The sequence below is a fragment of the Cyprinus carpio genome, chromosome B1 (assembly GCF_018340385.1).
Source record: "Cyprinus carpio isolate SPL01 chromosome B1, ASM1834038v1, whole genome shotgun sequence".
Taxonomy (NCBI): domain Eukaryota; kingdom Metazoa; phylum Chordata; class Actinopteri; order Cypriniformes; family Cyprinidae; genus Cyprinus; species Cyprinus carpio.
Genome location: NC_056597.1, coordinates 22,903,197 through 22,927,717, shown reverse-complemented (window position 1 = coordinate 22,927,717; position 24,521 = coordinate 22,903,197). Strand labels below are relative to the sequence as shown.

General features: G+C 32.7%; 1 protein-coding gene across 1 annotated transcript in view; it reads left to right on the top strand.

Annotated features, from left to right (window-relative positions):
- gpc6a (glypican 6a) overlaps positions 1 to 24,521 on the top strand; it is a 201,906-nt gene that overhangs the window by 149,293 nt on the left and 28,092 nt on the right. The window contains 3 exon segments of the mRNA XM_042717010.1: positions 9,864 to 9,994; positions 13,358 to 13,501; positions 15,238 to 15,267. Coding sequence (XP_042572944.1) covers positions 9,864 to 9,994; positions 13,358 to 13,501; positions 15,238 to 15,267 — 305 coding nt within the window.

Here is a 24,521-nt window from a genome sequence, read left to right as displayed (position 1 = left end):
TCTGTTTCAAACTCTGAACTTCTAAATCATCTTTCTGTCGTCTTTTAACGCCTTCACACATTCCTTCCAGGGACTGTTTACATATCCGTCAGGTCTGATTTAAAGGAGCTCGGCTAGCGTGGATCTGAGGTGTGTTTCCACCCAAAACAAGCACACCAGAACAGAATCTCAGTGTCAGGATCCGTGCTTCTCATAAAGACGCTTTCACACCTCGAGTTCACTGCAGCGGGCGTCCGATCGCCGGGCCGTTTTCTTAGAAAAGCTGCAGTCAAGCCCTATTTGCAAAGTGTATACAAACCCTGCATTTAGTCAGAGAGTGTTTGACATATCAAAAGACTGCACTGATCTGCCTTCAAGAGCACCAACTGTGTCATGTTGCGATGGCTTGTTTTCTCAGACGCACATTTTGTCAACACTCCCAACAACGGTTTTGAGCGCTTTGACGTCACGTCTTGGGCGTCTGAATGCAGTGAATGGAGCAGCTGTGCTTCTTCGCTTCTGCGTTCGGTTAGGAAGCAATTACTTCAATTACACAGCCGCAGCTTTTCGGCGGATGTTTGGCTCGTGTTACGTTTGTTGAATAAAATCCAGTGCAATCTGTCCAAATCAACAAATTAAATCATCTTAGGCCCAGTTTGGGAATCTTACAGTTACTTTCAAGTGGGTCAAATTGTCGTCTGTCAAGGCTCATCTGGCACAGACAAAACTGTTATTTTTTGTGATATGTGTGCCGTGTTCATAATAAAGTGGGAAATGATGACAGTACTTGTCGTGCTTCGTTGATGTAACATCTGATGCAAACAAAAATACTCAATTGGTGTTATGTTGAGGATCATATTAGGGTCTAAAGCATCAGGTTTTTATGGCTAAATGATTTTTTCTGAGAACTTTTTAGCTACAGGAAGACATTATGGTGTAGTACAAATATTTTGAGCTTCCCTTATTCTCTCATAAAGAATCACAATTGTACCTTATTTTCCATTTCTGAAGTAAATTGGCAACCCTAGGGATGACGTGATTATCTTTTGACTCCCCCGACAGAGGCACCTTGCTAAAAAAAAACATCAGTTGTTGGAGATATGTGAGCAAAAATACAATGAATTACAAGGCTGTAGAGAACAGTGCACTATTGCAGATGTATACACTGAGGTTTTAATTACATTATTTTAATAGGCCCATAGTCAGTCATGAACTAAAGTGGGCCGGTCTGAGGCATGAAACTCCAGGGCTCCAGCAGCCCTGTTATATACTATGATATAGTGAGAATATTGAGGGGGAAAAACACCTTTGTAAGGCCCAAAATGAGAAAAAAAAGTGCATACACCATTACCTTGAGGTGACCATTTTAGGTTGTTTACTTGCTAAAGAAATCTAAACTATCATTTAGGCAACAGCAGGCATGTAGTATATTGAGTGCAACAGGTTTTCAGCTAAATTTTGATAATTTGGAGACCGTTAAATTTCATGTGTCAAACACAATATACATTACAGGATTAAACCAGCCTAATCTGTTAGTAGTTTTAACCAAATTAAAGGGGTACTTACTGTGTAAAATCTTGCCATTGTGACTCATAAATCAGAAGTGTATTGCTTTTCTTCCAATTTATTGATTACTTGATAAGTATAACTACTGTACATATGCTTTGTGAAACTTGTGAGTTTTTCCTTAAAACAAGAAAAAATCTGGCATTGTGGCAAGAAAAAAAATAATGTTTATTTCCCTTTGAAGTGTATTTTTTCTAACCCCATTGATTTTTTTTGTTGTTGTTTGTTTCTTGTTTTGATGCATTTTTCAGAAAACAAGACTTAGTATCTTTTTTTATTTATTATTATTATTATTATTATTATTATTATTATTATTATTATTATTATTATTATTATTATTATTATTATTATTTTGTAATCAGTTTATTTATTTATTTTTGTAATTTTACTTCTCATGTAAAAATAGCTTGGTTTGAGAATGTTGAGATATATTGTACTGGAAAACAAGACACAAATATTGAGGAAGTAAATCATGTTTTGCAGTGCAGAGTTAAACCAGTCTATCACTTAGTAGTTTTAACCAAATTAAAGGGTTACTTTCTAAGTAAAATCCTCTCTGTTGAAGTGTATTGCTTTTCTGCTAATTTATTGAAATAGTTTGTTTGGAAGCCATAAACTGGTCATTTAAGAATTCGATTTTCGCTTTGTGTCAACAAAACAGCTTGATCTTCCCAAACGAGACACTCTGTAGAAACGCTGATGGACCTTTGAGCACCGGTTCAGCCGATGTTTCCCAGCAAATGAAAGCCATCAATTCTGAGTCTGTGCCGGCGACCCGTCGTTCCTGCGCTACAGTTCATGCCGAGAGGTTCGGCCCGTGTACTTAACACTTCCTGTCCGCCAAATCCCTTGATAGAGCCCTAGCCTCCCTCGACCTCCATCTCTTATCCTTATTTTTATCTTTACCCTGAACGTTTTATTTTTGCCAGAAGGGAAAAAAAACTTAACCTTGATGGCGCTGGACTGCAGTTTTTTTCCGTCTGTAGATAAAGAATTCCCTTTGCTGTTGCTCTTTGCTTTTAACGATTATAAAATGTGATATTAATGGCAGGTTATTAATGGTGCAGGACGTTTCAGCATTTGGAAAATTAAATTAATTATATTTACTAGGCCATTAAGGACAAAAAAAAAAAAAAAAAAAAAAAGGATGAGAGGCATTACCACAGCAAAATCCTTTTACACAGGAAGCATTTTATGTTATCAAATGAATACAAAGTGTTTTATTTTATAAATGGCATAAAATAGTTAACGTAAGATTTTTTATGTTTCATAAAGAAATCTCTTCTGCTCCTTTAAGGCTGCATTTATTTGATCAAAATATTAAAAATGATAAAATATTATTACTATTGAAAATAACTGTTTTCTGTTTGAATATATTGTAAAACTTAATTTATTTCTGTGATCAAAGCTGAATTTTCAGCATCATTACTCCAGTCTTCAGTGTCACATGATCTTCAGAAATCGTTCTAATATACTGATTTGATGCTCAAAAAAAATAAAAAATAAATAAATAATACTAATAATAATAATAATCTTGCTATCAGTGTTAAAGATGCTTTGTTTGTGGAAAATGTGGCACATCTTATTTCAGGATTCTATTCAGATGAATAGAATTTCAAGATGACTCATATGTCAATCATAAATCATTTCAACAGTCTTTATTATCACTATTGATCAATTTAGTGTGTTCTTTGTCAGGGTTATTACTATCAGGATCATTACATCTAAACTACTGTAAAACTTAAAAACATTTTTTTGTAAATAAAATAAAACTGAAATGAATCTAAATATTAATATAAATAAAACTGAAATTAATATAAAAAGAGAAAAGCACATAACAAAATTACTAAAAAATATATATAATAAAATAAATTGAAAAATTTAAATATATAAATAAATTATAATTCAAAATCATCTTAAAATAATATTTTGTTGCCAAAGGCAAACTACCAAAAATTGTGCATTTGCAAAGTTTTTAATAGGCATCTTTATCTGCATGTGCATGCATAAAAAATTGTCAAAATCCTTGCAAATACAAAAATTAGGGTAGTTTGCTTTTTGCAACTAAATAATATTGAGTATATCTAGATCCCTTGATATAGCTTTACGTAGTTTTTCACGATATGTCCACCTTCAGCCATCAAACAGTAAATCTAGAGTCGAGAGTAAAGCGGAGCACCTGCATGTAATCGCCAGAGCAGCCTCAGACTCCACCGTCCCCGGCGAGGCCTCGTCTCTGACCTCCTGCGAGCTCCTGATGGAAATCTAACCAAGCATCACGGCCAATTTGAGTCCTGTGAGTAAACAAACAGAAGTGCTCTTCAAAGGCCGAGGTCCAAACAGAGAGCGCTGTGCAGGCACTGCGGGTCCATTCACACAGATGGAGAGACCCGTGATTAAACTGCCAGACCACACTTAAAGGACACACTCAGAGAGGGAGCACTTTTAGTAAGTGCCATATACATGTAGCTTTGTCATTCTGCCTTTGAATTTGAATCAGTTTGGGGGAGCTAATGCACACAAGTAATTAATACTGATCATAGTGCTCTTATATTCAGCACGCTCACACTCTGTAGCTTAAGGGGATGTTGGAAGAAGAAAAGAAGAAAGTCTTTAGAGTATATTGAATTGTGTTTTTTAATTACAGACAGGATACAGGACGTGAAATTTGGGCCTATGGATTGTAATATGCCACTTCTCAGTTTACATACTTTGCATTAAATGTACAGTATGTACTTTAAAAGAACATACCTCTGATACAGCAAAACAGGCTGCCACTATTGACTGTAAATACTGTCCATTAATAGGCACCGACTCCTTAGTCACGTAAAATTCTTGGTTTATTTATTTATTTATACTAGAGTTTTTTTTTTTTTTTTTGGATTAAGGGAGCTGGCTTCCATAATTACCCATATTTTTATTTTATTTTATTTTATTTTATTTTAAAATAGATAAGTTCATGTAGAACATTTAAATCTTTATTTTTTTATTTTACTATTTTATTGTTTTGTTTTATCATTTTAGCATATATTTAAATTCAACATTTTGTTTAATTCGTTATTTTATTGAAGAAGTCTTAATTTTATTTTGATTTTTTTAATTATATTCATTGCATACAGTTTGGAAGCATTTTTTCATCTCAGAGTAAAGAAAAAACAGTTCATTGTTAAAATGAAGTTTAAAATAAGCAATAATATCACTTACATGAAATTCTCACAATTATTTGTTAAAATGAAGTCTCCTCTCTCTCTCTTCTCTCTCTCTCTCTCTCTCTCTCTCTCTCTCTCTCTCTCTCTCTCTCTCTCTCTCTCTCTCTCTCTCTCTGTCAGTTCAGTGGCCTTCCATAATTACCATCAAATTCATTTTCACTTCACTTTCAGGTTCATTTAATTTAATTAAAAAGAGCTGTAATGGGGTTGCATAACATCCAGACACATTTGTTTTATTATTTTCATTATGTTTTGGCATGCACTAATTCTAATCGTTCTTACTATATAGGATATTAAATACATTTTAATAAAAGCATGCACAAATGTACTGTATACATGTACACATTTGTATTACAGTAGAAGGATACTTTGAGTGAAAATCACAATGCAAAATATAATAATGGTCCCAAAAATAGGCATTATGTTTTCCATGGCATTACAGATTTGTGCTGATGTGAAAAATCGACCATTCAGATTGGAGCGAATCTTAGTTTACATCCATTTTCACTTGGCATTACAGACATCTGAGAGCGTAACGTGTCCATCACATTACAGGATCGAGTTTCCCCTGAAGCGGCGTTTGCATTTTCACCTCATTCAACATGGCAACTCAATACTTTCTCTCCAGTGAGTCACTGACGTTCAGCTGACCTACATTATAGCACAGTATGCCAATGAAACCCTCCAAGTTTTAATTGCCTGTGCCATTACCGTGCCATTGCATTGGGTTTCCATGCCCCGTAGTCGCTCGTTCACCACGAACCAACCCACAATGCACCTCTAATTGACAATCAAGTCTTAAATCAGCCTTTTGTGAACACTTCTCACCCTCTTTTGTTCGTAAATGAAACACGTATCCATCCCGTCATTCTTCCGGGGGCATTTATGAGTTCAACCGAAGGTTAGGATCTAATGAAAAGATCAAATACTTTTTCTCTGGCCGCTTTCATGGAAAGCTCGTGCCGATCAATGCCATCATCCAGTTTGCTGTAATAGGTTCCATGTGAGCACAAATTAACAACACAGAGGTTTAATGACAGGACTGTGAGATTGGCCAGTCGTGTGTCTTCTCCATCGATTTGTGTCAAGAGTAATTTGGCTGACGGGAGGAAAGATAGTTCACATGCACCTTCCTGTCTTCGTCCTCTTAATATCACCTGAAAAAAATCCGTCCCTTCGTTGTCGACAGAAATAGAGCGCCATAATGAAAACTAGAGCCCTTTTTATGAAGCAAAGAGGAAGCGGAGGCTGATAATGAATAATGTAGATTAGTAAATTTTGGCCAGGACTTTTTCCAAGTGCATAAAATGAACTTTGCAATGTGATATCTGTTCTCACTCAACTGCCTCCATAATTAACAATTCAGCATGGGCTGCTATATATGGCGCTCATTAATAAATTATCATACACTGTGAAAAGGAATACTTCTGGCTAGGTTTGATTTTATTTCTTCGCTGAGCCCCGGTATATGTAATATTATCATATTATCATATTGATATGAAGGAGTTATGTTTTTATTGTAGGGATGGGTTGAGTATGGTGTGGATGTAATGTTTCTTTTTTTGGTTTGATATGATTTTTTTTTTAGTGTGGTTTGCATTGTATTTTGCTTTTCTATTTGATGTTTACACAGCTTCTGCGTTAATGAAACATAAAACCAATACTATAATATTTCCTATGTTTATGTGAATCTTATGTTTTAACCTGATACAGTAATATAGTAATTAGTCCTGGGCAACGATTAATCGCGATTAATCGCATCCGAAATAAAAGTTTTTGTGTACGTAATATATGTGTGTGTACTGTAGACACACACATACAGTATATATTTAGAAAATATTTGCATGTATATATGTATATTCATATAATTTATATTATATATAAATATATTTAATATATAAGCTTAATATATACATGCATGTGAGTGTGTGTATTTATATATGCATAATAAATATACACAGTATACACATATATACAGTATTATGTACACAAAAACTTTTATTTTGGATGCGATTGCCCAGCACTAATAGTAATATAATACTACTAATATATTGACTGTTCTTTGGTTAATAATAATAATAATAATAATAATAATAATAATAATAATAATAATTTTGTTGCATTTTCTGCACCATTGAGGTCACATACATCAGGATCCAGGTGGTTTGGTGTATTATTGCTCCATCATCCATAAAGTAATGGACTACTTCTCAAAGTTGATGTCTGAAAGCACAATATTCCGGCCTGTGCCTGCTTTATCTGTTTCACTGCAGGCTTTACAGTCAGATCCTTTTATCATCATTGAAGTATATTCAGTATCTCTCTGATACTTTTTGAGTTTTAATGGTCTTCTAGTATAATTGCTTCACGTTGCATAAAATAAACAAATGCATAAAAACTTGTGAAATTGGATCCACGGATCAGTCGCTTACTGACGTGAAATGCTTTTTAGTTGCTTCTGTGAAAATTAGAGCTTTAATGGAGAACCGGCCGGTTCAGATGCTGAATTTGTTTGTCTTATTTCCATCCTCGATTCACCTCATCTTTACTGTTCAAGCAATTCTTTTCAAATGTGCTGCTTCTAAAGTTGGTTTCCTAGCTACAGTTAATTAGTGTTTTATCTGCTTAAATACAATTTTTACACTGGACTGCAGTGAGAGTGCGTTATATGTATAAACAACATCCCTTTATGACTCAAAAACTTTACGAGCCAGTGAAAACTTGTTTGCAAATGTCACAAGCCTGCATGACCTTCAAAAGTGACTTAATAACAAAGTCAAAGTCTTATTTTTCCTCCGTTGTAACTTTTTTGTCATTTTTCTTGTGTGATGGATGATTGAGCTGTCATCAGTAAAGATGAATCTAGTAGTTTTTTTAATAACACACCTTCATATGATTTTTTTTAGAGTGGATTTAATAAGAGCGTATTGGACTTGAACCTTACGAATATGTACTGTGATAATGATAGTAATACCGTGGTATTTTGAAATATATTATGGTACCATTGAACTTTTTGACACTTTCTTATAAAAGTAATTCAAATAATACTATTGTGTTACCATAGTACCATGGACAAATAGGGCTACCATGGTAATATCGTGGTATTCACTTCATGGTATTAAAGTACTATGAAGTGTCATATTATATGTATATAACTAAAACCACCTGCTGGTTAGTTGATGACAAATCACTTATGATTGAGTCACAGAATCATTTATTCAAAGATTCGTTTAAAGCAGCTGAATCATTCAGTAACAAATTACTGCTGTGTATTGATCAGAAAAACAACAGTTGCTGTGGATTGCTGGACTTTGTTTGGAACATGTTTCATTGCCGAATAAAATAAAATAAAATAAAATAAAATAAAATAAAATTAAATGTTTTGTTATATATAAAATAAAATAAAATAAAATAAAATATAAAATAGTGTAATATAATATAATATAATAAAATATAAAAAAAAATATTACTAATTTTGTTATTGTGATCATATTCGTGAAAAAAAAAATTGTGATGTTGCTTAATTTTATGTAATATCAAAAAAAAAATTACATTAAAAAAGATTTTATACAAGATTTTATACAAAAAAGATTTTTAACAAGTAGTTTGGAACATGTTTCATTGCCAAATAAAATAAAATAAAATAAAATAAAATAAAATAAAATAAAATAAAATTAAATTAAATAAAATTAAATTAAAGATTAAATGAAATGAAATGAAATGAAATTAAATTAAATTAAATTAAATTAAATTAATATCACGTTTTGCCATTGTGCTCATATTCGTGAAAAAGAAAATGTGATGTTGTTTAATTTTATGTAATATCCAAAAAAATTACATTAAAAATATATTTTATACAAGTACCTGTTTGCCTGTTATTTATATATATATATATATATATATTATATATTATATATATATATACACACACACACACACACACACACACACACACACACACATTACATGAATGGATAAAGCATTTTCAAGTAAATGGTAGCTGATTAATAAATAGTAAATAATGTCATTTTTTGATTTCATGTTGACTTTAAATAATGTCTGTTATGCAGTCAAGCAAATTAAATTAAGCAAATAAAAAAGCTTTATTATGCACAGGCATGCTAGTAAACCGTGTGAAGTGTCCAACAGATGGACTGGTGGTAAATACGAGACTCAACAGGCCCTCAGAAAGCGGCACGGCTCGATGAACATTAAACTTCCTGTTTTCCCGATCAAACCCTCAGAGTTGTATATATGACTGTCACACGGGCATAAAAACATGTAATGTATTGATTCAATTAGTGTCAGCGAATTGATTTTACCCTTGAGGTTTTTCCCTCGTGCTCAGATTTTGAATCTCGAGACGTATCGTTTCTCTATAATGTCCCTCGCAGCTAAACAAATGGAGAGACATTATGTGTTTCTGGCTGAGAAAGACAGTTTGTTAGAATAAGTAACACTGGCAGGGCAGTAATGTGAACATTTCCCTCAAAATCACTCTGGAAAATGGGAAGATGCCAAAGAAGCTGCTCGTGTGCTGTAATTAAACTGTCTTGATTTGTCTCAGCTGCTGAAGGGTGAAATTTTGCATTTTGTATGTCTACTCTTAGGTGCACAGGTTGTTTTTCCTCATATTGCATATTGTGTTGTGCTTAGAACTGCTTTCACAAAATAACTTTTTCTTTTCTTTCTTTCTTTTTTTAATGGCATTTTTTCCCGAACAAATACAGCATTTTCAATAGCAATTTTCATGATGTAATATTTATTTTTATTGCATAGCAGACATTGTATATATATATTGTTACATTCATTTTGAATATTTAATAATTCATTTGTTTGATGCATAACAGACATTGTTATTTGATTTTTTTTTTTCAAGTTGACTTGATAATAATACTCAAGTATGCTAAATATAGCATAAAATGATCAGTAAGATTCCACATATGGAGGTTTTGATGGAAGAAACATGAGAGAGTGCTTTTTCTGTGGATGTAGATGGACGATAGGCCTGTGGCGCGTGTGTGTGTGTGTGTGTGTGTGTGTGTGTGTGTGTGTGTGTGTGTCGTGGGTCCTGTACATGACTGTGTTTGTCGTCTCATGTTGTGACAGATGCCATGCTGCTGGTGGCTGATAGACTGGAAGGGCCCTTCAACATCGAGGCCGTCATGGAGCCGATAGATGTAAAGATCTCTGAGGCCATCATGACCATGCAGGACAACAGCATGCAAGTTTCATCCAAGGTATGTCTGCTTACACATACACACACACACACACACACACACACACACACACAGATATCAAGGACTGAAGCTCCTCAGGCTGGAGCAGGTCCATGTGTTTTTCCATACCAGAAGGAAGTCAAAATCCTTTCTTATTTTTAGTTCTTTAGATGAGCTCTAGTGAGGAACATGACTTTGCTGCTATTAACTGCAGTCTTGAGATGTTTGTTATTCGGGTCAATGACAAATAAGGATTTGCATAGGATACATATCTTTCTATTCTTAGAAATTGACATTTTTATTGGATCTTAAAAACGTGATATTTACTGTGAAGTACTGTATGTATGAATAATGTTAATTTTAAATATTATTTTAATATTTTACATTTTTAATTTTTTCTAAACCATTTGAATCTATTTAATAGATTATATGTATTTTTTACATAATAGATAGATAGATAGATAGATAGATAGATAGATAGATAGATAGATAGATAGATAGATAGATAGATAGATAGATAGATAGATAGATAGATAGATAGATAGATAGATAGATAGATAGATAGATAGATAGATGTGATGTTGATGAAATATGCATGTTGCTCATAAAACATGTTGTAAAGCCACACCGCAGGTAGCGAAGCTTTCAGCACAAGCTTTCATATTCAGGGAAATTAGCCGTGTCTCCCTGATGGACTTCCACTGGAGGCCAGGACAAAAAATAATATGTGGCTTGGTCTTCAGATTCTAATGTGAAGAATGAAAGAAAGAAAAGCTGGAAAGAATACGCTCTGTGTGGTGTGTTTCAAGTGTCGAGCTCTGCTTTTACATTAAAAGCTTCTGGAAAGCAGGACCTGATTGAAAATGCACAGAGAGCATGGAAATCAGTGTCAACCCGAGACTCTGAATGGTAATCATAGTGACAGATCGTCCCACATCAGAGCGCAGACAACATCCTGCCATAAGAGCCAGCCGTGCCATTAAAATCTTCCATCACTGTCAGCTCACCCACAATTCACTACAGCGTGTCAATGCAAAGCATGCATTATTGCTCTCGTCGCACACATTTTAACATGTTTGCCTTTGATCTGACCAGCTGAAAATCTTGAGGGTCAGTATCCTTGGAATTAGGATTTGTTGTTTATGCAAAGCATGATTTATTGTTATTTGTTTGTTTGTTTATTTGGATTTTGGTTTTGTTTTTCTTTATTTATTTTACTTTGTTTGTTTTTTCTTTATAATTTTGGTATTGTTGTTTTTAGTTTGACTAAATTGAAATGTATTGTTTTTGTATAAATGTTTAAAAGGAAATAACAAAATAAAATTAATAAAAAAATAAAAGCAAGCTGAGTTGAATTGAGCTAAATATTCACACCATGGTCTTCTGTAGAACATTTTATATCTGAATCAAATAGATTTTTTTTTTTCATTTTCAAATGTATTTATTTATTTGTTTGTTTTTGTTTGTTTGATTGTTGACATATCTGTTTCTGTATCTAAAAACATAAAAAAGAAAAAAAAATACTGAAATAAAAATTTAAATTAAAGCTGAATTAAATTATTAAATTAAATAATTTAAAACTTTAAAAACTTAACTATTCAGACATTTAAAAAAAATTACAAAAACACAGCAAAAATGCTAAAATATAATGATATATTTTAGGGTGCTCTCTTCCACCCTCAATACCCTTGGGTGAGGTGCTGTTGCCCCAGTTGCTGCCCGGGCGCTGGATATAGCTGCCCACTGCTCCGGGTGTATGTTCACGGGTCTAGTGTATTCACTTCTCACTGCTGTGTGTGTGCACTTGGATGGGTTAAATGCAGAGCACCAATTTCGAGTATGGGTTACCATACTTGACAAATGTCACGACTTTCATTTATATTTTATATTTACTGCTTTCAGTTTAAATTGACAGTAAATTGACAATATATTTACTGTCTATATATATATATATATATATATATATATATATATATATATATATATATATATATATATAATATATATTTATTATTATAGTTTAATATACAGTACAGGTCAAAAGTTTGGAAACATTACTATTTTTTATGTTTTTGAAAGAAGTTTGTTTTTATTTTATAAGAAATACAGAAAAAATTTAATATTGTGATATATTATTACAATTTAAAATAATTGTTTTTGAATTTATTATACTTTAAATTATCATTTATTTCTGTTGGGGATGCAAAAGCTGAATTTTTAGGATCATTATCACATGATCCTTTAGAAATCATTCTAATATGATGATTCATTATCAAAGTTGGAAACAGTTCTGCTGCTTAATATTTTTTCAGAACATGTGATACTTTGTTAGGATACTTTGATGAATAAAAAGGAAAAAAAAAAGGAAAAAGAAGCTATGTTTTTAAAATATAAATATTTTGTAATAACAATATACACTACCTGGTCAGTAATTTGGGGTCAGTAATTTTTTTTTCTTTCTTTCTTTTTTTAAATAAAATCAATACTTTTATTCAGCAAGGATGTGTTAAATTGATAAAAAAGTGATAGTAAAGAAAATATATTATTAGAAGATAATATTATTAGAATTTTTTTTTTTATTTTGGAATAAATTCAGTTCTTTTTTAACCTTTTATTCATCAAATATATTAGACAGCAGAAAACTGTTTCCAACACTCATAATAAAATCAGAATATATTAGAATGATTTCTAAATGATCATGTGATAGACTGGATGTTACATGTGACACTGAAGGCTGGAGTAATGATGCTGAAAATTCAGCTTTGCATCACAGGAATAAATTACATAGAAAACTATTATTTTAAGTTGTAATAATATTTCACAATATTACTGTTTTTTTCTGTATTTTTGATCAAATAAATGCAGGCTTGATGAGCAGAAGAGACTTCTTTCAAAAACATTAAAAATAGTAATGTTTCCAAACTTTTGACCTGTACTGTATATATTATTTATAAATATTTATATTTATATTATTTGATTTATTTATTTAATTTTTTAACCTTTTAAAAATGTAAAAATTCAGCTATGCACAAAGCTGGTTAAAAGTAGTTAAAATTTTAGGTATTCACATACTTGCATAGAGTAAGTTTCATGCTTCAGGGATCCTGTCAAATCAGGATATAGTGTATAAAATGTATAACTCACTGAGCAAATGAGCATAAACATTTATGCATTCAGCACATGCTTTTATCCAAAGCTTGACTTACTCTTGAGACTTCATCAGGTCATGAATTCAGCTACTGTGAAATGCCTGTTGCGTTAAACAATTCATTGCAAAATATCTTCTTGTAATCGCACTTCATTCTTCATTTTCACCTCTATTACAGCAGCTGTTTTTATACCCAAACAGCATGGACTGATGCATTCCCTATTTGGTATTTATAGGTGTTTCAGGGATGCGGTCATCCCAAAGCAGCTGGAGTGGGACGATCTGCCCGCGGGATCTCGGATGTGTTCAACAGTCGCTTTAGACCCTACAGTCCAGAAGAGAGGCCGACCACGGCAGCCGGCACCAGCCTGGACAGACTGGTGAGTGGGTGGCAGCGAGGGCAGAGCGGGGCAGCGTGGGAAGGCGTGAGTGGGCGATGGTGACCTTTGCAGGTTGGACCTGAGAGAATGCAGCGGCCGCTGGGGAAAGCTTTAGTGGTGGAACTGGATGAAAAATGAGAAACTTTTCTTTTTTTAAGGCTACATTAAGTAGAAATAGCTCTAAAGTCCAGCTTAATAAGGTTGGGTGAAGGTTTTCATGATTATTATTATTATTTTATTTCTTGTTTTTTTTAGGCTTGTAATGAAGTTGTGTCTTAGTGTATTGAGGTCCTCTACTGAAATACAGCATTCTCATAACAAGAAAACAGGAAAATATTCATTTGACCTCACAGTGGAACAAGATTCCTTTTTATCTTGGCTTACAAGAACTTATGATTTAGGGAGCACTCCATTTTATCATTTAATTCGAGTTACTCATAATACTTAACAATAATAGATGAAAATATGAATTTGACCTAAAAGTAAAACAATATAAATCTTGTAAAACATTTATTTATTTATTATAGATTTATTATAAATAATAGATTATAATATATATCTATTAATTATTACAACTTTAGAAAGTATAATGCATGAAAATAAAACCTTCAAATATTATATTGCATTTCAACTTTGGTTACGTTTATGAAAAGTAACAATGCACTGCAACATACATTATAAATACCTTTATAGTACATTATACCTAAAGGCTTTAAATAATGTGCTACTGAAATGTTGAACATTACATAAAATTAAATTTAATTTAATTTTATTTTATTTTCAAGTAGTGTCCAAGTGTACTTGAGTACCTCTACGGAATAGGAGTGTTCTGACTCATAATACTTAACAAGAATAGATAAGATATGAATTTTACTTAAAAGATGCATTGTAAATGTTTATTTTATTATTATTTTATTTTATTTTTTATTTTATTTTATTTTATTTTATTTTATTTTTTTTTGTTTTTATTTTTTTTTTTTTGATTATATGAAAATTAAGAGAACGTTCCATTTTATCGTTTTGCAAACATTATTGGAATGTTATTTTTGAATGTACACTGAATGATTTTGGAAAAAGTTCTAAATTATAAATAAATAATAAGTAAGTAAGTAAGTTAGATGAACATCCAACTAAAACATTCCATGAATCATGTATGCATATTTTTTGTGCTAATGTATTTATTTATTTATTATTTGGTTGTTTTGTCTGTCTTTGGTTTAGACTTAGATAATGAAGTAGTGTCTAAAAGTTCCTCTACTGGAATGAAGTGTTCTGACTCATAATACTTAACAAGAATGGATGAGAATATGAATTTGACTTAAAAGTAGAACAAGATTGCATTTGCGCATAATCTTATTTTAGCCTCTAGCTAACTGGGAGAATTCATGTAAAATGACTTTCTATCCAATATGGGCGAGTGCTTTTTTTCCACTCAGCTGTGCATTGGATGAGTTTAAAGTTAACCCTGGAATTTATAATGCAGAGACGTGACAGTTAAATAAATGTTGAGATAGAGAGAAGTGTTTGTGTGTAAAGGGGATGTGCTTGGTTTTTTAGACCGAGGGGAATGGGATGGAATATCCCAGCAATGCCATTCATCAAATGTAATCGTGCATATTGCTTTTCTGTCTAATGCATATTTATCATGTGTTTGCCCGTGGTATGGTTTCTCTCTTTCTCATCTCCACGTTCAATGAAATCCCTTTTTTCCTGTTTTTTTTGCTTCCGCATCCCAGAGGATTGTCTGGAGGACGATGCAACACAGCGTAAGCCATTCAACCCTCCTCTCACTTTACCTCCGTCATTTGTCTTGTGGCTTCCAGCCTTCTCTCCATCTCTCCCTCCTCTCCTTCATCTGCTGGTGTACTTTCTCTTGTTTTCTGAGTAGTTTTGTTTTGTGTTTTTTTTCTGTGGTGGCTAGAGTAAGGTGTTTTGTTTGGTCCTTTCTTTAATTGGATGGTTAATTTAATTATGAATGGTGTGTCTGTGTTTACTCATCATCATGTCGTTCCAAACCTCTTTACTAGTCACCCTTTTTTGTGCAATTATTTTTTATGATGTGTGGGGTGATGTTTTTTGAAAAGAGACATATGAGTCATAAAACTAGTATGAGGGGTGTAAATGATGACAGAACTTGTATTTTGTTTTTGGATTTTTTTTTGTATGTTTTTTGTTTTGTTTCTTTTATTGATGGTATTACTGTTTATTATTTTTAGGTATTTGAAGGTCAGTAAGAATTTTTTTTTTTTTTTTGAAAACACAATACAATTGATAATCAAGACATTCATAATGTCACAAAAATATTTTCAATAAATGCTGTTCTTTTGAACTCTCTATTGACCTAAGAATCCTATAAAATAAATATCCACAAAAATGTTGAACTGTTTTCAACATTGACAATAGTCAGAAATGTTTCTCAAGCAGCAAATCGGCATATTAGAATGATTTCTGAAGATCATGTGACACTGAAGACTGGAGTAATGATGCTGAAAATTCAGCTGCGCATCACAGGAATAAATTACATTTTAACATATATATCAAATATATATTATACATGTCAAAATATTCATTTTTTGTCTGTATTTTTAATCAAATAAATGCAAACTTGGTGAGGAAAAGAGACTTAACATCTAAAAAAAAAAAAAATATTAAAAAATATTAACTTTTGAACAGAACTTTTTAAGGTGTATATATGTTTTTTTTTTGTGTGTGTGTGTGTGTGTGTGTCTGGTATAAATAGCTGGTAACAAAGCACTTAAGCTCAGGTTGCTCTGTAGGGACTGTCCTGTAGTAAACGTCCGATTAGTTGCTTGCTTGGAGAAAAAAATGGGTTTGCTAACTGACAAATAGCCTCATATATCAGGTAGTTGAAATTGTCCTTGCAGAAGTAAAGGCTTGGAAGGGAATCTTTGTGCTGTTTTCCGGCAGTGTTACTCATAACACAGAGGATGTGGAGTGGCAGCAAATTACTGCGGCTGCCAACGCAGCTAATTCAACAGCGTACAGTTACCGAGACCAACAAAACACTCTGAACAGACTGCTGGAGTATGACAGTGAGAGATGGAATGAAAAGAAATTAAAAGCTTATTGGTGGAACCAGTACAAAGTGTATAATTTCAGTTTTTCGTTCATTTTCTTGGGTTTTCGATTCAAGAATTCCTGACTTTGATGCAATGTTTTGGAATCGATTCCAAAAGTGAATTCCAGACTCATTTAGAAAAAGAGAGAGGCAAAATGGGACTTTACCATTTTTTTATTCAAGCTAAATAGATCTTTTCTTTGCACACACACACACAGATTAGCCGTAGCAATAGGATGCATCTTTAAAAAAGCATATGTGGTCAGAAAAACCCCAGAGATCTGGTGAGCTTTGACAGCTGACCATACAACATTTGCTAACTTGCTCATTGCCCTGTTTGCTTGTGTTTTGTGCTTTAATGAATCAGTTTGTGGTCCAAGCATCGCACCAGCTACTGAAATCAACAGCGCTGATGACAAAATATCAGTGCAAATGAGCGCTCACGGTCTGATAACAGCAGGTAAACACACAGCGGCAATCTGACTCAAATGTAAAGATGAACTGTCTGCGCTCTCGTCCAAACGCAGCACTGCAGCTACATTGATTCTTCCTGTGCACGTCTGGCAACCGCACTCATGGGTCTCTGCTCTACACCCAATTTATTTCCATCACTGTGTACATGACTTGAGTCGTAAAAGAGCCACTGCTGCTAACCTCAGGGAGCAGACGTGTATAGGAGGCTGAAGCACAGGGTTTAAGCAAGAACAGGCTGGACGTCCTTCATAAAATAATGATGAGATGCTTCTCTATCAGTGTAGTGATTGTTTTCTAACAGTAGGACGTTTTAGTGATATGTTATTGTGCTGTTTTTCTATGGTCATTATTTATGATTTCTTACATCAGCTGCTAAAGCAATTGTTTTTCTTGAGAACATTGAATGATGCATTTCGAGTGATGACCAGAAAAATGGCCTGAAAATTAAATGATAAAGTTTTTTTTTTTTTTTTTTTTAATCATAGTTGTTAGTGTTTATTTCTTACTTATTTGAAAAAAATAGTAAATATATATATATATGATATATAGTTACATACAAATATATATATATAAAATAATATATATATATATATATAGCCCTATATATATATCACTATATATATATATATTTTAGATTATTTATTATTTATTTATTTATTTATTTATTAGTAGTTATTTATTTATTTATTTTATTTTTTTTTTTTTTTTAAATATAATAATATTAAAAATATTAATTTAATTTTATTTTTATTCATTTAATTTTTTAGACAAAATATTATATTTTTTAATAGCATATTTTTTTAAATGATTGACGGGTGTTTATTTTATTTTATTTTATTTTATTTTACATGAAATCATAAGATCAAATGTTGAAATAAATCAAAATAATCATATATGTTTAAAAAATTATGATTTTAGTTTTTTTCGTTTTAGTTATCTAGACAAAATTGTATATAGTGTAGAATATTTTTGTCGTAATTTAATGAATATTGGCCAAAAAAATGTAATAATTATTGATGGATTTTTTTTTTTTTTTTTTTTTGTAGCCAAAGTCTTTCCTTCATAAAATAATGATGAGATGCTTCTCTATCAATATAGTGGATGTTTTTAACACTAAGATATTTTAGTAGTGTGCTGTTGTATTATTTCTTTATGCTCAATGTTTATGATTGGTTACATAAGCTGCTAAAGCAACTGTTTTCTTGAGGAATTTGTGATACATTTCAAGTGGCGACCAAAATGATTTAGCATGCAAAAGTAAACAAAAAGGTCCTTAAAATCAAATATTGAAATGTTTTAAGTATAAAAAGCTGCCTGTGTAGAGCAGCCCTCTTGATCTTTAGAGCTTTAAATGTCTGAGATGATTTGGATCAGAGACCTGGAAGGATCTTCCTGTCTGTGAATAGCGAAGTTGTTAAGGGAGCACTTTTGCAACTAAAAGCAGTTTGCTGTACGTGACCCAAGTATCATAAGTATGATTAAGGAAATGAATTTACATAGGTTTCATAGCTCATTGAAGTTTTAATGGAAGCACTTAGCCCTGAGACTTACAGGCGTCCTCTTGGGAGCCGAGTGAATGAGAACACGAGAACAAGCCATTTAAAGTAACGAGCCTCTTCTTCATGCTGGAAGACATGAAATAGCATCAGGAAGTTGAGCTGGAGGTGTGTTAAAGTACATGTTGATAACATTTAGCTGTCCTACTCTTTAAGAACTGATAGATTTATGTCTTACATCATTCACATCACAGACATCATTAGTCAGGCTTCTATCCATGTATTTTAATGCAAATATTGGGAAATCACAGTAAAAATGCTGGATTGAAACACCAAGATGTTAATAAAATTTCCAAAACGATTAAACTTGGAATGAAACATAGCTAATTATATTATTCCCTAAACTAAAATCAGACTGGATTTTTTCTTTAATTTTCTATAATGTTCTATATGATGGGAGTATTTTTTTTTTAAATAAATTTTTATTTAATAAATTGTTTTAATTTACATTTTAATTTCGTAAAATTGTTTAGCCTAATTTTAGCCTAATTAAATATAATTACGTTAATCCTTTTTTAAATCCTGGAATTTTGCACACTAATCCCACTGCAATGATATTAATGGAGAAATTATGACTTTTTGAAATCAAAAGTTACAGATATTTATTTTAATGTAAAAATAAATTGGATTTTAATTTTTTTATTTTTTTATTTTTTTTTAAATTCAAATTTATAATTATATAAATTCTGGAATTGCACACTGTAATCCCTCTGCAATGATATTAAATGGACAACCTGATCTCATGACACAAACGTACCTGTGGGAACTTTTTTTGAATGCTCGAAATACGAAGTGCCATGTATGTTTCGTGAGATATTCAGTGTGAAATGTCCAACAAATGGCACTAAAAGAGCGTTCTTTTTCCCTCCTGAATAGACGAATGTACATTTGGAACGTTTTATGTGATGTTGTCTGGCCATAAGTCCAGTGCTCCATGACGTTTTAAAAAAACGTACCGTCTACACCTACACAAAAGTATGAACAAAAGCGAATGTGACATAAAAAACGCAAATGCAAACATGCTGTTTTAGCTTGTTTTTCGATCTCTCATCTTTCAGCGCGAGTCATGTATCTCACGGGATTCGTACCCAAAGATTCTGCATCCTAAGTCCAGTTCTGTGCCGGCTGAGCTACCGAGCAAGCTTGTTTAGTCTAGAAAGCGAAACATATGGAGCTGTAATCATAAATTTGAATGAAAATGATTACAAATGCTCCCTGTTTTAACACCTCTAGTGTTCATTTCTGTTGGAAACTGTAGTGATATACAGTATACTTATACGCTTTTCGCGTCTCGCAGAAAAGTTCCCACAGGTACGCTTTCGTCATGAGATCAGGTAGTAAATGGAGTAATGACTACTTTTCGCAATCAAAAATGAAGAGATCTCAGTGTGCTCTCAAACATTTCTCATCAACTGATCCAAGACCAAATTATCTGACAAGTGTACTTAATTTCATAGCTCTATACTATATATGATTTATTTCTCTTTAGAGATACTCCTAGGAGAAATTCCAAAAAAAATGACCAGTAAAATCTTCTAAGAAGTGTTTTTGAAGTGCATGTTCAGTTTTGAGAAGTTTTCAGATGATAAAACACAATCTGTAGCTGAATTCATGGTAATCCACATTGTGGAGGATGTTTTGGAGGCGTTTGCTCAATGCAGGCCCACTTTATTATGTGTAGGCGTCGAACCGGACTGTTCCTCATCTAGCTTGGAGGCTCGTCTGACTAATTACTTGACTGTCAGATGTCTCCGGCTTATGTGTACAGACAGAGCAGAATCTCAAGCGGAAGACGCAGGGTACATGATAAACCCATGGTTGCAGGTGATTTGTAAGATGTCATGCATGTCAGTTCCTTTTTTGGCTACAAATCAGCCGCTTGACATGCTCATGCCGACTGATGCATGAACTGAAAACTGTCTTCTTCCATTATGAATCATCACCTGTGATGTAATATGTTTTCCAAGCACTGATTGCTCCTAATTTGCATCCCAACGTCTTGAAAGACGACAGGAAGAAAAATGGCCATTGCGTTTGCATCAAGCTATGAATACGGTCACGAAGTTCCAGCAGAAATAAACAGAATTTCATTTAGCAACCGATAGTTGTTTGGAAACCAAATAGATACGCCTTCATTGGCTATTATAAGTGCCATTTCCATAATACTCTCCATCTTCAGTGTATGTAGGAGGCTTTTAACAGCAGCCAGAGGAGAAATGGAAATAAATGAAGAGGTTTGGGAAAAACACATCTGCAGGTCATTCTCGTGCTACACCGTCAGCGTCATGTGAATCAGGAGTATATACTGTATATATGCCTGCTGGGGGAATTGTAAGTGTAAAATGGGAATATGCATTCCTGCAGCCACTTTTTAATTATATGGCAGAAGGATTTTATGTCGGACTTGGCAAGAAGCGCTCTACCCAAACAACTGGATCCCTGTTCTGTCATAGGCTGCCAGTGGCGCATTTTTGTCTGTTAATGCCAAGCGTAATTATCCTGCGAAATAAATGAAGACATTTTATAACCTCGGTCAGCCAGGGAGCTAAGATTCTGTGCCCTGAATAAATTCATAACGTCATAAATAGAAAAACCCTACCTGACTTTCCAACACTCGGGGCGGTTTTTAGCACAGCACTAGTGATATTACAGTATGAAGATGTTAATATTTAAGTAGAGGATTTTCTTTCAGGCTACAAAATACTTTTTCATTCTTTTTTTTTTTTTTGCTTCATTTTCTTTCCTTTTTATATATATAGTGGAAAAAAGTATGATTATATAAAGTAGAGTTTCTCAAACTCAGTCTCATCAGAGAAGTTGCTTTATATATATATATATATATATATATATATATATATATATATATATATATATATATATATATATATATATATATATATATATATATATGTATATTATAAATGTTTTGTGTATTTACACTACCATTCAAAAGTTTGAGGTCTGTAAGATTTTTATTGCTTTTGATAGAATATCTTTTTTGCTCACCAAAGCTGCATGTATTTGTTAAAAAAATACAGTAAAAACAGCAATATTGCGAAATATATTTACAGTTTAAAATAGCTGCTTTCTATATTAATATATTGTAAAATGTAATTTATTCCTGTGATCAAAGCTGAATTTTCAGCCTCATTACTCCAGTCTTCAGTGTCACATGATCCTTCAGAAATCATTTGATTAATTTGCTGCTCAAGAAGCATTTCGTATTATCCATGTTGAAAACGGCTGTGCGGCTTTATATTCAATGAATACAAAATTCAAAAGAACAGCATTAATTTGAAACAGAAACATTGTAAATGTCTTTATTGTCACTTTTGATCAGTTTAATGTGTCCTTTATACTTAATAAAAGTATTAATTTCTTATAGTTTAGTGTACTGGTGACAGTTTTACTTTGTATTACTGTTGCTAAAAAAAAACAAAAAAAAAAAAACTTTTTTTCTTTAGTTTTTTCTTGCAATTTAAGAAGTTTTCATGGTTTCCCTGGCTTTTTAGACGGTCATCTAAACATTTCAGATTGTTATTAGCCATCAACATTTTGACAAGTGACGTCCTACGGTTTCTTTTTGTGGCTGCGTAACCTCCGTTTCTCAATCTGTCATTTTATGGCTCTGTTGACATTCGCCCCTCTCTTAAATGGTCTCTGTTGACATTTTATGGTCACCGGGCTGCGGCATCCCGGGCTAAATCCGTGTAAAATACAAAGGATGTGGCTGGGAAGAAAGAAGCACTTGTAAAAAAGCAAACCCAAAGTCTGTTAGCTGAGTGCTGGCTGATACAGCATCCAACCAACTCTGCCAGTAAAGGGTTTGAATAGCTTTAAAACACAAAGACATTCCATCAGATGGTTTAAGTTACAGTTTAATGGAGGCGTGCATTCAGATAGCCACTCTATATTTTATTCCCCCAAAGCCACAATTACTGTGCGGCTGAGTAGGGTGAATAAAACACCAGTGCAGTCAGCGGCTGTTTTCTTCTTCCTGGCCTGCTGCAGCGTCATGCTGTTTTGCAGATTCAGCAGATGTTTATATGAGCAGAATAACCACAATGGGTATAAATGTGGGCATTTCCTAACCACCTCGGAGAAGACATGTTCAAGGGAGGACCCACGAAAAGGGCTTTTCTAAACCAACATCCTTCCAGCTCAGTCATATAATTATGGATATTTTATTGCGCTTTCTGTCAAATTTGAATAAACCATCACAGCTTGTGCGTTTCCTCGGTGTAATGATGAGTGTCATGCATGAAGTCTTGAAAGCACCGATTTTACCCAAAACATTTTTGAGATGTTTCATTTGCATTATTTTTATTTTTCGGGTACTGAAGCTTTGTGTGATAAACAAACATAAATGCAGCTGTCGTTTCTTGCAATCTGCTTTTCACACACATTCAAATGCACAACCTTAATAAAGTTTCATATCAGTAATGATACAACTTGTGAAGGAGCATTTGTACTTTTAATTAATCTAATCTAAACTTGCTTTAGCGACATATTCCAGGATTATTAGTGAGATTTCAATTGCAATAAATAAAGCTGAATATCTCTTCAATTAACTGGACGAATGTGATTATTGATTCAATTTACTGCATTGCTTAAATATTTAACATTCAACTATATCTCCTTTACATACAGTTTCAAATGCAGCTGCGCGTGAGTCATATGGACCACATTTCATAGTGCTTTTTTTAGATGAAAAAAAAACATTGATTCTCAACAGTTTTTACAATATTTGTAAAATCTCAGTCTGTTTCTCACAAGAATCTGTTTTATTAGAGTTAAAGACATTATATACATGTGCACAAGTCATATGGACAACTGATATGGTGCTTTTCATGTATTTTGGAGGGAAAAAAGGGTAATTAACATTTTTTTTGTCATATATCAGGATACAACTATTAGTTACATTTTGGTCTGTTTATCACACAAATCTATCGTATGACTTGAAAAGGCAGTGTAAGTCATATGGACTGTTGATATGGTGCTTTTTATGTATTTTGGAGACGTGTCATTCATATGTCATTTGTAGTCATGTGAATTACTGACATGATGCTTTTGGTGGCAAAAAATATGCATTTGCGTAATTGGCAATAATGTTGTCATATTTGAGTAGATGCAGCCTAAATTTCAGTCTGTGCATTGTCACATCATCATACAAATCAGTCGACTTTATAAGACTGAAGGTACTGAATTTATGTCAATTGAACTATTGATATTGTGCTTTTTATGTATTTTGGAGACCAAAATGACACTTTAACATCATTAACAATCATTTTTGTGTCCCATTTGAATGGATAACTTAAATATCTTACATACTGTTCATCACACAGATCAAATAAGACACTCAATACAGTTGACAAGTCATGCGGATTACTGATATGGTGCTTTTATGTATTTTGGAGAAGAATAAAAAAATGAGACATTACCATCATTGACAATCAATTCTGTATCATTTGAATGGGAAAAACTACACCATTACTCAAATTTCATTCTGCTTAACACTTTGCTTTTAATGTATTTTAAAGTTTTCAATGTATTTTTGAGACATAAATGTGACATTAACAATCATTAAAATAACTACAGTAATTTAAAATAAAATTAAAGTGGATGCAAATATATCTTGACTTAAATTTCAATCTGTTCGTCTCACAAATGCATGACTTTAGAAAATGTTGAATACAGTGCACAAGTTTTATGAATTACTGATGTGGTGCTTTTTTTAATTTTGAACATTGACAATAATTTTTATGTCATAGTTGAGTGGATGCAGCGTACATTTCAGTCTGTTCATCAGTACACATATCTATCATAAAATTCAGAAGGAATTGCATACAATGCACAAGTAAAATGGACTGTTAATGTGATGCTTTTTTGTCATTTTGAAGCTGTTTTATAT